General features: G+C 42.2%; 1 protein-coding gene across 1 annotated transcript in view; it reads left to right on the top strand.

The window, feature by feature from the left end:
• The window catches only part of OSTF1 (osteoclast stimulating factor 1), a 625,847-nt gene that overhangs the window by 241,639 nt on the left and 369,208 nt on the right, over nt 1-15,000 (top strand). Inside the window, exons 3-4 of the mRNA XM_044060847.1 lie at nt 5,634-5,684; nt 7,235-7,298. Of these exons, the coding sequence (XP_043916782.1) occupies nt 5,634-5,684; nt 7,235-7,298 (115 nt within the window). The remainder of the gene's footprint in view (nt 1-5,633; nt 5,685-7,234; nt 7,299-15,000) is intronic.

The raw sequence follows: 15,000 nt of genomic DNA, 5'->3' as shown, positions 1-15,000 counted from the left end.
CGTCTAGGTCCGGCGTCTGTTGCTGTCGCCTCTTCCCTGACGTCAGTGTGCCAGGGGTATAAAAGATGCAGCCGACGCCATTTTCTTCAGTCTTTCTTGCCGCGCAGTGCCCGAAGCAGAAGCAGTTCGCAAGTGCCGGTTGGCCGACTCCTGAGATCTTCCTGTTCGAATTTCAGATCCGAAGTCTTCATTAAAAGCTATGTACCCCATTGGGGAAAACTTTTTTTCTTGCTCCAGACCGATGTCAGAAAAAGTTAATAATTGTAGTCAAATACCTCATAAGGACTTTCACTGTTACTGTATTCCTTGCCTAGGCCCTGACCACGATGTTGCTAGCTGTCAGTTTTGTGCTAGATTTAACCAACACACTATTGAGCGTCGGTACGATTTTGCATTTCACTATTTTGGCAGAAGATTTAATTACACAATGCCGTCGGATAGCCAACGCAAAGAAAAAGAAAAGGACAGGCATCCGAGGTCCAAAACCGACGACGAGGCTTCCTCTAAGCCAGTTGCCGGTTTTCAGTGAGGCGCTTTCGCAGCCCCTGACGCCTGCTAATTTGGACTCGCAGGCCGCTACAGACTCCCACGTGGAGTCGACTAGGCCGCTGGAAGCTCAGGGTATTGGACCTTCGGAAACAATTCCGTCAGATGGGTCCAGAGCTGCTGAGCAGGCATCGGCTTCTGAGGATGTTTTCTGACCTACTCAATTATTCATTAAAGCGACTCCAGTTACAAAGGCAAAGACAAAAGCACCTTTAAAGACAATAAACAAGTACAACAGCCTCATGATCAGGCCTCCATGCCCAAAAAACAAATGCTCAAAATAGCCGAAGACTTAATTACTTTGCTCAGGGGTTCCCACCCCCCTCCTGATAAAAGGCCTAGGCAAGAGACAGAATATGAATCTTCAGATCAGGTTTCCATTTCTTCTGATTCCTCTTCTGATCAGGAATACTCTCTTCTTCCCTATGAGGATTCTGATGCTGAAGAATCTATCCCTTCAGCTCTCCTCCTGAGGATTACTCTTTTGGGGAAACTTTACATACCATGAGGGAACATTTCCACTGGGAGAGCCAAGATTCTTCAGAATCTAAGAAAAGGCTCAGAGACTTCCTTTTACTCCCACAACACAGGCCCCTAGCTATTCCACCTGTGTTTTAGATGATGTATTTTCAGAGTCCAGTCTGACCCCTGACTCCTTACCTCCTTACCTCCAACTCCTGTTAAGCCGGACCGGTACTACAAGGTCCCTGACTCTCAAATTTCTTTTCAAAAACCCTGCTGCTGACCCTGAAACTATCTCTCAGGGCCCCAAAGGGGTCAAGGCTTCCACTGCAAAAAACCCAACCCCCTCTGACAGGAATTCTAGGGCTCTGGACAAATTGGGGAAAAAAGATGTACACTTCTGCTACCTTGGCTATAAGGGCTTTAAATTGCCAATTTCATATGCTCAAATATAAAGCAATATGTTATGTCACTGCTTAAACAGAAAATGTTGATAAATTCTGAATGTGCAGAAAACAAAGAAATGCAGGATTTATTGCATGCAGCTGAGCTAGTTGGAAAGCATACTTTGCAATGTGGTTTTGATTCTTTGGAGGCCTCCTGCAGGGCCGCTGTCACGGGTTCTGTCATTAGGAGGCATGCTTGGTTAAAGGAACAAAATCTACCAGATCATGTTAAAGCAAAATTATTAGATGCTCCATTACAGCATGATACTTTGTTTGGTGTTAAAGCAGAAGAGGTATTAAAGAAAATGGAGGATAAAGCTAAATCTATGCAAACAGTCAAGGATTTCTTAAAGGTACAGCCTCCAAGATTTAGCAGACACAGGCCTACAAAGAATTGGTCCTTTCCAGTGTCAGACAGACCACAAAGGGGCAGATACAGACGCCCAAGAGGCAGATCCGAGCCCCAAGGTTCATACAGGTATAAACAATGGGGTGCTTCTACCTCCAAAAGTGGGGAAGACAAATCACAGCCTTACAGGAAACAGTCCCAATGACTTCACCCTGCCTGCGCCAAGCACTTATCTTCTGGCAGCACCTTTAGGGGGAAAACTAGCACTTTTTTTCAAAATTGGCACATAATAACCCAGGACAAATGGATCTCAGACATAGTGTCACAGGGCTACAAGTTTCACTTTCATTCCCTGCCAAGGGCAGACGGTCGGCCAGACCTACCAAAACCTCAATGGGCAGAGGCACAAAAGCAAGTCTCATCCCTCATGGACATGAGGGCCATTCAACAAGTACCAGAGCAAGAGCAGGGACAAGGATTTTATTCAAGACTGTTCTTGGTACCAAGAAAGGACAAGACCTGGAGACCAATACTGGACCTATCTATTCTAAACACATATCTGGATATACCAAAATTCAAAATGTTGACTCTACAGCAACTTCTGCCCATGCTGGGTAAGAAGGCTTGGCTTGTGACTTTAGACCTAAAAGAGGCATACCTGCATGTCCCAGTCAGACAAACATGCAGAAGATACCTCAGATTCAAAGCTGGCTCAATGCACTACCAATTCTCTGCACTGCCCTTTGGCTTATCTACTGCGCCCAGGGTCTTCACAAAGTGCCTGGCACCAGTAATAGCATTCTGCAGACAGAGAAATACAAATATATCCTTACTTGGATGACTGCCTCATTCAAGCAGAGAACAAGGACATTGTACTACAGCATCTGGCGTTTGTAAAGAGATTTCTAACAGGCCTAGGGTACACAGTCAATGAAAAGAAATCAAAACTAGTACCCTCTCAAGAGATAATATTCCTGGGTGCAAGCTTAAATACAACTGCCCAGATGGCTTATCTCACACCAGACAAAGAAAGGAAACTGACTACCTATTTCAACTTGTTGGCAACAAAGGCCCAGTTATCTGCAAGAAAAATTCTGCATGCTTTGGGCTTCATGGCATCCTGCATTCTACTAATTCCATATGCGAGACTGCATATGAGAAAACTTCAATGGTACCTAAAAAGTGTTTGAACTCAACACTGCCACAGCCTGGAAACAATAATTACCCTCATTGCCACAGCCTGGAAACAATAATTACCCTCATTCCCTGCCTGCAACAGGAGTTTTGCTGGTGGGCGAAGGCTTGTCACCAGAACAAGGGACAGCCATTCACTTTACCCCCAGCCAGGCAGACATTAACAACAGATGCATCAGAATATGCCTGGGGGGCCCACATGGCAGGAAGATGTATTCAAGGGACATGGTCCGCAAACCAAATGCATCTACATATCAATCAAAAAGAGATGCTAGCTGTTCAGAATGCCCTGACAGCCTTCAAGGACCTACTTCATCCGGGACAACTACTGATAAGACAGACAACACCATGGTCATGTGGTATATAAACAAACAGGGAGGCACTCATTCTTGCCCCCTTTGCAGGCTAGCCATGACTTTGTGGGACACAGCCTTGACTTACCAAGTACATCTGCAGGCACATTTCCTGCCAGGAAAGATAAATACTCTGGCAGACAAACTAAGCAGAAACCTCATGGATCCCCACGAGTGGAAATTGGATCCACAAGTCTTCAGCATGATAACAAGGAAATGGGGATGTCCGGATATCGATTTATTTGCCTCTCCTCACAACTACCAACTAAAAAGATTCTGCACAAGGACTTATCACAGACGAGCAATGGAAAGTGGATGCCCTATCTTTCAGCTGGAAAAGCTTAGCAGTATACGCCTTTCCTCCTCTGCCTCTCCTCCCAAGGTACTCCTAAAGGTCAGACAAGAGAAGCCAAAGATGATACTGATTGCCCCAGACTGGCCCCCAATCCTAAGGAACTTGTCTCAATGTCCGCCTTGGGCCTTGCCTCAAATACCTCATCTACTATCCCAACAAAACAATCAGATCCTGCACAGCCAACTAAAGACCTTAAATCTGGCAGCATGGCGGATAATGTAGTCATAGAAAACACGCCTCTCACTAAAGCTGTGATGGATGTCATTTTGGAGGCCAGAAGGCCTTGTACCAGAAAATCTTACGCTGGAAAATGGAAGAGATTCTGTGCTTGGAACCAGGCACAAGGAATTGACACATCTGTACCAAATATTCCTCAGATTTTGCAATACTTAACTGAGATGCTGGACAAAGGCCTATCCTTTTCATCAATTAAAATTCATGCCTCTGCCATTTCGGCTCATTACAATACAGAGCCACCAATCTATTCTCATCCTTTGCTAAGGCAGTACCTCAGAGGAGCCAAAAATTTAAGGCCTCCAAGGAGATCACCAATACCTGCATGGGACCTCAGTTATGTCTTGGAAAACTTACCCTGACTCCTTTTGAGCCAGCCGCTACAGCTGAGCTGATATAAAGTTTTTATCTTGGAAAACAGCTCTGCTCCTAGCAATAACCTCTGCAAGACGAGTCTCAGAGCTACAGGCACTCATGACTGTGGAACCTTTTATCATTTTTTATCCAGACAGTGTTTCTCTGAGGACAAACCCGACATTTATGCCTAAGGTGTAGTGTCCAGTGTGGCCCTTAACCAAACTATTCATCTGCCTACTTTTTTATCCAAACCCACAGAATAAGGGGGAGAGAATTCTGCATTATTTGTACATACACAGACAGCTACGCTTCTACTTGAACAGAACCAAAGCATTCAGAAAGACTGAACAACTACTAGTGGCATATGCTGCAGGATCACAAGGTTCAATGCACACCTTTACAAAGCACTATCATTTACCACTCTACTCTAAAACCAGGGCAGGCTTTGCCACTGCAGTTCTGCAGGGCCTCATAGCCGCTCCTAATGCTATTTAGCTCCAGCCTCCCAACCATAGCTTTGGGATTCAACCCAAGTGTAATGACTGCAACAGTGAAACACGAAGAACATAGTACAATTGTGTACACTTACCATAAATGTAGATGTTCGAGTGTATTCACTGTTGCAGTCCAGGTTACCCACCCACCATCCCCCATCTCTTTGCTGGAACTTATCTGCACTTCTCTAATCTATGCAACCTATGTGGTGTATTTGCTTGTAGAAGAAGGTATTATATATTTTGGTGCATGCATGTTTTATTGGCATATTTTTAGCCTACCATTTTGGGGGCACCTGACATCTGGGGCAAGAAAAACTGAAGAAAATGGTGTTGGCTGCATGTTTTATACCCTGGCGCACCGACGTCAGGGAAGAGGCGACAGCAACCGACACCGGATCTAGACTTTGGAATTCAGGCCGACTGAGGGTAGCCTGCCAGCAGGATAACCCAAGTGTAATGACTGCAACAGTGAATACACTCTAACATCTACATTTATGGTAAGTGTACACAACTGTACTTTCTTCTAGTTAAGAAATTTATACTGTAAACATTAGGCTTCATCAGAATAAACTGGATAAGATATTTGATATTTTTCGTCATTGTTTTTGATGCGAGTTTGTGGCTTTTAAAATGTTTAAAGAAATCCTCTGTCTACAGCTGTATTTAAATAAGTGGCATGTTTGTAAGAATCTTGTTTATTCCTTTGACTTTGCTGTTGACTAGTGTGTGTTAAAACATTTGTACATCAATACTTTCAAATTACCAAGTAAAATTTGTTTTCTTTTGAAATTTGCACCTTCAAATGTTGCAGTAACCATGTTTGTGTTTTATTTATTCCAGCCAGATGAGCTGTATTTTGAAGAAGGGGACATTCTTTATGTTACAGACATGGTAAGGCTACACATTATTGAATTCTAGTAACTGATAAATATTTTCTACAATCGGCATACCACAGGATACATTTCCTTTACAGCATTTTGGCTGTAATTGTGAAAGATGCACATGACTTTCCTTTTAATTCATTTATTCTCTGCTCTACTTTGCCATCATAATGTTGGTCATGTATAAATAATGTCAAGTTTTTTTTTTTTATGAAAAGCTATTACATGAGCTGCTGACACACAGTCCAATAATCTGAAACGTTTCCCTTTATTTACATCTGTGATGAGTAATTGCTTTATAATGACAGCATATATGTGCTTACCTGACTTGCCATTCTATTTCCCACCTTTCACTCCATCACATCTTCCTCTTAAACCTTACAAAATTATCTTTCTCCTGTCCCTGTCTGTGCATAGCTACCAATCCGTATCATTTTTCCATACCATTTTTGGAAATGCACCATTCAGTCCCAACTATGTCTGATATCCTGTCAGGGCATATCCATCTGTTATATTTCGCATTCAGCCTCTGATAGTGCTTGCACTTATTTATTTATGTAGTGGTTTATTTGCATCCAGTACACTTTGCTGTACTTTCCTGTCCCATGTACATGGTCTGCTAAATCCCTGTTAACAATGCAAATCTCCTGCTTTTCTGTATTCAACATCTCTTGACACATCAGTGATGTATAATTTGCCAAATTCTGTCATGTGCTATGCTGTTTGAAGTCTAGGCAATTCCTTTTCATTACTCTTGCTTTACTGTCTACATTACTACTGTGTTACATTTACTAGTGTAATATATTAATTCACTCCTCTACTCATTCAGCAGTACATTTGTTAGTGTTCTAATTAATGCATTAGGTAATAAATATAACTTAAACTTTTCTCCAAACCTTCCACATAAATGGACGGTGCTTACGGGGACATTGCATCAGTGAATAGTAAGTAAATGCATTAAAAGTATGAAGTAAACCATGAGGTGATGCATCTTTCATGAAATTTTATGTGTTGTTTGTCTTTTGGCTTTTCCCGGTTAGGGGTCGCCACAGTGGAACTCTGGTTCGCTAATGATTGGCAGTTGGTTTTTATGGTGTCGAGTTCCCAGCCCGTGCCCAACCTTCAACGAAGGCATGCCCATTCAACACATGTCTTTCGAATACTCACTTGACCGTACACCATTTAAAATTTGTAGATATACTACTACAGTTCAAGCTTGTGAATTACTTGATTTTTAGTACTTCAGAGTAAATAAAACATTGTGTTCATACATCACTAATGTGGTTTAGTTGTTAAGGTCTTTACATCACAGGTTCAAGCTATACAGGGATAGATTCTGGCAAGGTTGGGGGTTGGTGTAACAATTAAGGTGTGTACAAGGTTTGAGTCTCACTTCTAAAAGGGAAATTAACTAGTCTTAAAATGGCCCACAAGGGCAGCTAGCCTAGTACCTACCAATGAACTTGTATGTTAGACTCTATATTCTTTATTTAGACTACATAGAATTAATATTAATTTGTTTTTTGTAAAGACTATTTTAAGTTGCATTTTCTCTTCTAGACTGATACAAACTGGTGGAAGGGAACATGCAAAGGGAGGACTGGCCTTATTCCTAGCAACTATGGTAAGTTTTGTATACTTGGTTTTCAAGTTACCACTCTGTTTGTAATGAAGTTAACTAGCCCCAAAAAACAAGGCAGCTGCACTTGTGATCTACATAGACTGAACAAACCAAATCTAATGCGCCTGGAAACATATCTGGGGATTTTTTCCAGTAAAGTGGGTAACATGGTTCCCCCTGGGCCAAACATCTCTCCATAAAAGATTTATAATTTTGCAGCTTGATAATAATACTGAGTTAGTTAACACAGAAGCTTTATTGCATGTTGATTATATATCAGCAAAAAATATGCAGTAAAAACTAGCATGACGTAAATGTTTGGATAAGCATATGTCTGAGGGAAATGAAAAAAGGCTGGTGTTAAAGGAGCGCAGCTAAATGCATCTTAAGGTAGTCTAGATGGGCAAAGTTACTTGGCCAATAGGGCCTAAAGGTTTAATTTTCTTATTTGCTTTATACTCAGGGAGATGTAAAGTAAGCTTTTTTCAGTTCAGTTTAAGGACTTTTAGATAGTTCTCTTAAGAAAGTTTCTAAAGTTTGCATGTATTTTTACAAAGATAGTAAAAGTGTCTTTTGTGTACAAATCCTGAAGATGGCAGTATTCACGCGGCAGGGTTTCACACGCAATTGCAAAGAAATCTAATTAAAGTAGGCATTTTAAACTTGACAAGTTGGGTTATCCAAATAGAGCAACAATCATAGAGCTACATTATAAGCCATTTCTACAAAAAAATGTTTAATATTTGAGGCAAGTGTCACATATACGTCGTACAGCTTCTAGTGGAAATGGAATGTGTGGCTCGTGGTCCACAATACTGTACCACACGCACAGCTAAAGACCTTAGGTATAAGAAATTCAGATGAATTGATCTGTTCCCTTTTAAGAAGGGGGACAGAATAGGTAAATAACTAAACCAAGAGTGATTCTTGGCTTTCAGATGAAGACCTGAAAAAAAGCTCTGCTTCTGATAAATGAAGTGCTATACAGATTGATTGTAAACTTGATTAAAATATTATATATAGTGCGCAAATGGAGTAAAAGGAGGGATATAGCTGCAAGCTGTGTATTGTAGATTAAAGACATAAAGAGAAAATTTTCATCTGTTGATAACCATAGCAAAACATTTAAATTGCTACATGAAAAACTATCAAATCTTGAAGCGCATAGCAGACACAAATGTGGGATCCTAAAAAGTATTCCTGAATCTTATTTGAAAAAGAATGTTAAAATTCTACATTGTTACTTTTCTGATGGTTTTTCAGGTGTGGGAGGCAAGTATTTTAGTGAAAGGAGGCAGAGGCCCTTGAGACCCCCCCCCACACACACACCACCTTGCCCAGTTTATACAAATGTTGAGCCATCGTGGTGTTACAATAGTGTTGCAAGCATTCAAAACTAAGGAAAAATAAAAACAAAAGAAAAGCACATGGAAATGATTCATTTTAAGCGTCTGTGCTGATATACCCCAATAAATTAAGTTTTAATGATAGTTTATAGTTTACACAGATCTGACTTCAAGGGAATATTTGCTCTTAGGTTAAAGTTTCTTGCCAACCTGAAGTTTAACATGAGCAAAGAAAATTTTGTTGTAGGTAGGCTTGAAAGGTAAAGTTTTAAGAGTTTTCAGAATATTACTTGCTGATGCATTTTTGAAAATATATATGTGTATTGATGGTATTGCTATTAGTTAACACCTTAACCTACATTTTAATTGTGCTTGGGTTATGTTCTTTTTTGTGCTTTGCTATATATTGACTCCATACTTGTCATTTGACAATACTTTTTTCTCAGTAGTGATCTGTCAGTCTGATACTTTGTAATTTGGCAAGTCAGATGGCATTAGAATGGTGTTTTTACTTGCATTTTGTGTTCGTATACGCATTTATAATGTAAAGGTTCACATGGCTGCATTGCAGATGTTCTTCGTGTTTCATTGTTGCAGTCACTACATTTGGGTAATCTGCTTGCAGGTTGCCTTCAGTCGGCCTGATTAACAAAGTCTTGGGTCCTGCGTCGGTTGCTGTCCCTTCTTCCATGACGTCAGGTCATCAAAGGTATAAAACATGCAGCCGATGCCTTTACATCAGTCTTTCTTGACATGCGGTGCCCGAAGCAGAAGCATTTCGCAAGTGCCAGTCGGCCGACTCCTCAAATTTTCGTTTTCGAGTTTCAGAAACTAAGTCTTCAACTAAAAGCTAAGTACCCCGTTGAGGAAACTTTTTCTTGCTCCTTTCTGATGTCAGTAAAAATTAATAATTGCATTACTTGTGGAAAGCAAATGCCTCATAAAGATTTTCATTCGTACTGTATTCCTTGCCTAGGCCTTGACCATGACGTACCTTGCTGTCGGTTTTGTGCTTTATTTAATCAGCGCACTATCCGTCGTCTGTATATTTTTGCCTCTAAATATTTCGGTTCCCGATTTAATTATCCAGAAATGTCGTTGGTTAGCCATCCGACTACTGGGATTCCGAAAAAATGCAAAGATAAAGACAGAGACAGGCCACCGAGGTCCAAAACTGCCGACGACACTTCTCCTAAGCCAGTCGCCAATTCGCCGGTACTCAGTGAGGTGCTTTCGCAGCCCCTGATACCTGCTACTTCTAATTCGCAGGCCTCTACTGAGACCCATTCGGAGTCCCGTATGCCGAGAGATACTTCATCTATGGAACCCGCAGATGTCTCTAGCTTGGATGGGTCCGGAGCCGCTGTGCAGGCACTGGCTTCTGAGGATGTATTCAGGCCTAAGGGCTTGCATATTAAATCAACGCCTCCTTCATTACTAAGGTCTAAATCTTGATCCATGTCTAAGAAACCGACACCCATGCCACATGCTCAGGCCTCTATGCCTAAAAAACAAATGATAAAAATGGCTGAAGATCTAATAACTCGAATCAGGGGTAGCCCCCCCACCCCCCCCCCCCGTAAGAGGCCTAGGGCTGAGCTTGATTATGAATCTTCTGATCAGGATTCTGTTTTTTCTGACTCTTCTGATGACCTGGATTTGTCCTTACCTACTTATGAGGATTCCGATGCAGAGGACTCTATTCCCTCTGCTTCCCCTCCTGAGGATTTTTTTTTTTGGGGAAACCATACATACTCTAAGGGAGCATTTTTACTGGGAAAGCCAGGAATTTTCTGATTCAAAAAAGAGGCTTAAGGATTTCCTTCTCCTACCTCAGCTTAGCCGTTTGGCTATTCCTCCTGTACTAGACATTGTTGATGATGCTTTCTCTGAATCCAGTTTGGACCCTGATTCCCTGCCTCCTGCTCCCAGTAAACCTGACAGATACTACAAGAGTCCTACAAGTTCCTTTTCAAAAATCCTATTGCAGATCCAGAGACTATTTCACAGCGGCCCAAGGGCATTAAGGCTTCTACTGCTAAAAATCCTACCCCTTCTGATAGAGACTCCAGGGCGCTAGATAGATGGGGAAAAAAGGTTTATACTTCAGCAACTTTGGCAATTAGAACTTTGAACTGCCAATTTCATATGTTAAAATATCAGCAACGTGTTATTGGACTACTTAAACAGAAAATAATGTTGATTCCTGACTGTGTGGAAAATAAAGACTTACAGGATTTAATGCATTCTCCTGAACAAGTTGGAAAACACACTTTGCCATGTGGTTTTGATTCTTTAGAGGCCTCTTGCAGGGCTGCTGTCACTGGGTCTGTACTTAGAAGGCATGCTTGGCTTAAGGAGCAATCTGTGCCTGATCATGTTAAAGCTAAATTGTTGGATGCTCCTTTAAATCTGGACCGCCTGCTTGGCAACAAGGCTGAAGAAGTTCTTATAAAGATGGAAGATAAAGCTAAATCTATGCAAAGTGTTAAAAATGTTTTACAAGTTCAGCCTCTTAGATTTAGTAGGCACTTGCCTTCTAAGAATTGGTCCTTTCCAGCCCCTTCCAGGTCTTCTCAAGCAAAACCCAGACACAGCAAAAACCCCAGGTTTCAGTCCCAGGAGACTCTCAGAACTAAGCAGTGGGGGGCCTCCACTTCCAAGTCTGGGAATAACAAGACACCCCCCCCCCATGGTAAACTGTCTCAATGACTTCCTTTTAAAATTTCCAAACACTTATCTTCTGACTGCCCCTTTGGGGGGAAAGATTGCTCTTCATGCAAAGAACTGGGAACTCATTACCCAGGACAAATGGGTTTTAAATATAGTATCCCAGGGATATAGATTTCACTTCTACACGTTGCCAACGCCAAGTGGGTGGCCGGACCTACCCCCAAATCAGTGGGCAGAGGCTCAAAAACAAGTACCTTCTCTCTTAAGCATGGGGGCTATTCAACTGGTACCAGAAGAGGAAAAGGGACAAGGTTTCTACTCCAGACTTTTCCTGGTACCCAGAAAAGATAAATCATGGCATCCAATCCTGGACCTTCTGGAGATTCCAAAATTCAAGATGCTGACTTTTCACCACCTACTTCCTATGCTAGGCAAAGACACCTGGTTGGCAACACGAGATTTAAAAGGAGCATACCTGCACATCCCAATCCGAGAATCTTGCAGAAGATACCTAAGCTTCAAAGCAGGCTACATGCACTATCAGTTCTCTGCACTGCCCTTTGGCTTATCTACTGCGCCCAGGGTATTCACGAAGTGCCTAGCTCCAGTTATTGCATTTTGCAGGCAAAGAAGTATTCAAATATACCCATACCTGGACGATTGTCTAATTCAGGCAGAAAGCCTGGACATAATTTTTGAATCATCTGGCCTTTGTAAAAAGAGTTCTAACTTGTCTGGGGTACACCATAAATGAAAAGAAATCACAACTGTGGTACCCTGTCAACAAATTACATTCCCAGGAGCAAGCTTGAATACAACTTCCCAGATGGCTTACCTCACACCAGAAAAGCAAATTCATTTGACAACCTACTTCAAACAAGTGGCCACAAAAACCCTGCTATCTGCAAGACAAATACTGCAAGCCTTGGGGTTCATGGCCTCCTGCATTCTTCTAATTCCATGTGCAAGATTGCATATGAGGAAACTGCAGTGGTATCTAAAAAGCCTATGGATTCAACATTCTCACAGCCTAGAAACAACGATTGCTGTCATACCTTGCCTCCTCCTAGAGTTCCTTTGGTGGGCAGAGGCCTGCCACTAAAACAAGGGACTACATTTCACACCACCCCCTGCCGCCCAAACCCTAACAACAGATGCATCAGACTATGCATGGGGTGCTCACCTGGTCCGGGAAGTGCATTCAGGGCAAATGGAACCCAAGTCAAATGCACCTGCATATCAATCAAAAAGAAATGTTAGCTTTACAGAATGCTCTGACAGCCTTCAAGGACTACATTCTCTCTTTCCTCAATAAACGTGAACTTAACATGCTCTCTCTTGCCTACAACCACATTGCTAGATTTATAACAGGTTCCCCTTATCGAACCCACCATTGTCTTAACTTGAGGAACCTTGGCTGGCTGGAACTGCCTAATCTCCTCAAACTTAACCAACTCACCGAAGCTTACAAAATAATCAACCATCCTGATAAAACTCCCTCACTGTGCAGCATTCTGACTCAGTACTCTAACCTCAATAGTCTTCGATCATCTAACAGTACCCAGATCCTAACCATTAAAGCTAAGAACTCAGGTGGGGATGCCCTCTATGCTAACTCCATCGGCAAGCCGTGGAACTCCCTGCCAAACTACTTAAGACTTGCAACCTCACGCACTCAATTCAAAAACAACCTTAAAGAATATCTCACAACACAATGGTTATGCCCATGTCGTGCACCTGACTAACTACATATCTCCTACCCCACGAGTCCCACATCTTCCTAGCCCATTTCTCTTATCCAGATCTCTAAAGTCTCTCATTCCTAATAACAATGAGGATTATACCTGATCCAGTCTACTTTCCATTGCTATGTGAAATTAATCCTATGTATAACCTCCAGCATGATCTATGTCCTATATAACATCTATGTAATCTTTTTCATTTTGTAAATGTTATTTGTATTCCCTTTTTTGTAACATTATTTTGTATCTAATTTGAACATGTACTGATCAATTTGTTTGTTTGGAGCTTTTCTCCTCGGGCCTCTACTGAAAACGGATATGTATCCAGCTAGACTAGCCCGGTTAACAAATGTAAAATTAATAAAATAATAAATACATTCTTCCAGGACAGCTAATGGTAAAGAAGGACAACACCACGGTTATGTGGTACACAAACAAGCAGAGGGGTACACATTCTTACCCCCTCTGCAGACTAGCCATGGCATTGTGGAACACAGCCTTGAGCTAACAAGTGCACCTACAAGCTCAATTCCTGCCAGGAAAATTAAATACACTGACAGACGGACTAAGCAGAAACATCATGGACCCACACAAATGGAAACTGGAACCAAGGATTTTCAACATGTTGACAAGCGAATGAGGGAGCCCCAGATGTAGACCTGTTTGCCTTCCCCTAGAACTACCAATTGGACAAATTTTGCACAAGGACCCCCCCACCCCCCCACAAACAAGCCTGGAAAGTGGATGCTCTGTCCTTCAGCTGGAAAAACCTTTCAGTCTATGCCTTCCCCCCACTGCCTCTGCTCTCCAAAGTACTACTAAAAGTCAAACAGGACAAACCAAGGATGATTTTGATTGCTCCAGACTGGCCGTGCAAACACTGGTACCCCCTCCTGCGCAGTGTGTCACAGTAATCTCCATGGCACCTGCCTCAGACTCCTTCCCTGCTGTCTTAGCAGGAGAACCAGATTCTGCACCCACAGCTTCCAACACTGAACCTTGAAGCCTGGCTAATTACTTAAACTCTCCCTTACCATTCCTCAGTAAACCTATGATGGATGTCATTTTAGAGGCAAGAAGGACTAGTACTAGAAAATCTTGTGCTGAAAAATGGAAAAGATTCTGTGCCTGGAACCAATCTCAAGGGATGAGCACAGCAGCGCCCAATTTACCTCAGATTTTACAATACTTAACTGAGATTCTTCACAAGGGCCTGTCTTTTTCCTCCATTAAAATCCATGCCTCAGTCATTTCAGCTCATTATAACACAGAGCCTCCCCTCTTCTCTCATCCACTGCTCAATCAGTACCTCAGAGGTGCCAAAAAATTGAGACCACCCAGGAGAGCTCCAACCCCAGCCTGGGACCTTAACTTTGTATTGGAAAAACTCACTCTACCTCCTTTCGAGCCAGCTGCTACTGCAGACTTAAAATGTCTTTCTTGGAAAACAGCTTTCCTTTTAGTAATCACTTCAGCTAGAAGGGTATCTGAATTACAGGCCCTTATGGCATTGGAGCCTTTCATCATCTTTCATGCGGACAGGGTGTCACTCAGAACCAATCCATCCTTCATGCCCAAGGTGGTATCCAGCGTGGCTCTTAATCAGCCCATTCATTTGCCAACCTACTTTCCCAATCCACAGAACAAAGGGGAACGGATTCTGCATTCCTTGGATGTGCACAGACAACTTAGATTCTACTTGGGCAGGACTAAACCTCAAAGAAAATCTGGAACAACTGCTGGTAACATTTGCTGCAGGGGCAGAGGGGAAGGCTATTTCAAAACAAACCATTTTCTAAATGAATAAGCCATTGCATTCATTTCTGCTATAAGCACCATGGAACACCTATCCCCCAGGGGATCAGACCTCACTCCACCAAGGCTGCATCTACTTCAACAGCCTTTCTCAGAGGCGTGCCTACCAGGGACATCCTAGAAGCTGCT

The sequence above is a fragment of the Protopterus annectens genome, chromosome 2.part0 (assembly GCF_019279795.1).
Source record: "Protopterus annectens isolate FY-2018-M chromosome 2.part0, PAN1.0, whole genome shotgun sequence".
Classification (NCBI taxonomy): Eukaryota; Metazoa; Chordata; order Ceratodontiformes; family Protopteridae; genus Protopterus; species Protopterus annectens.
The sequence above is the reverse complement of the archived record's forward strand: the minus strand, read 5'-3'. Positions and strand labels throughout refer to the sequence as shown.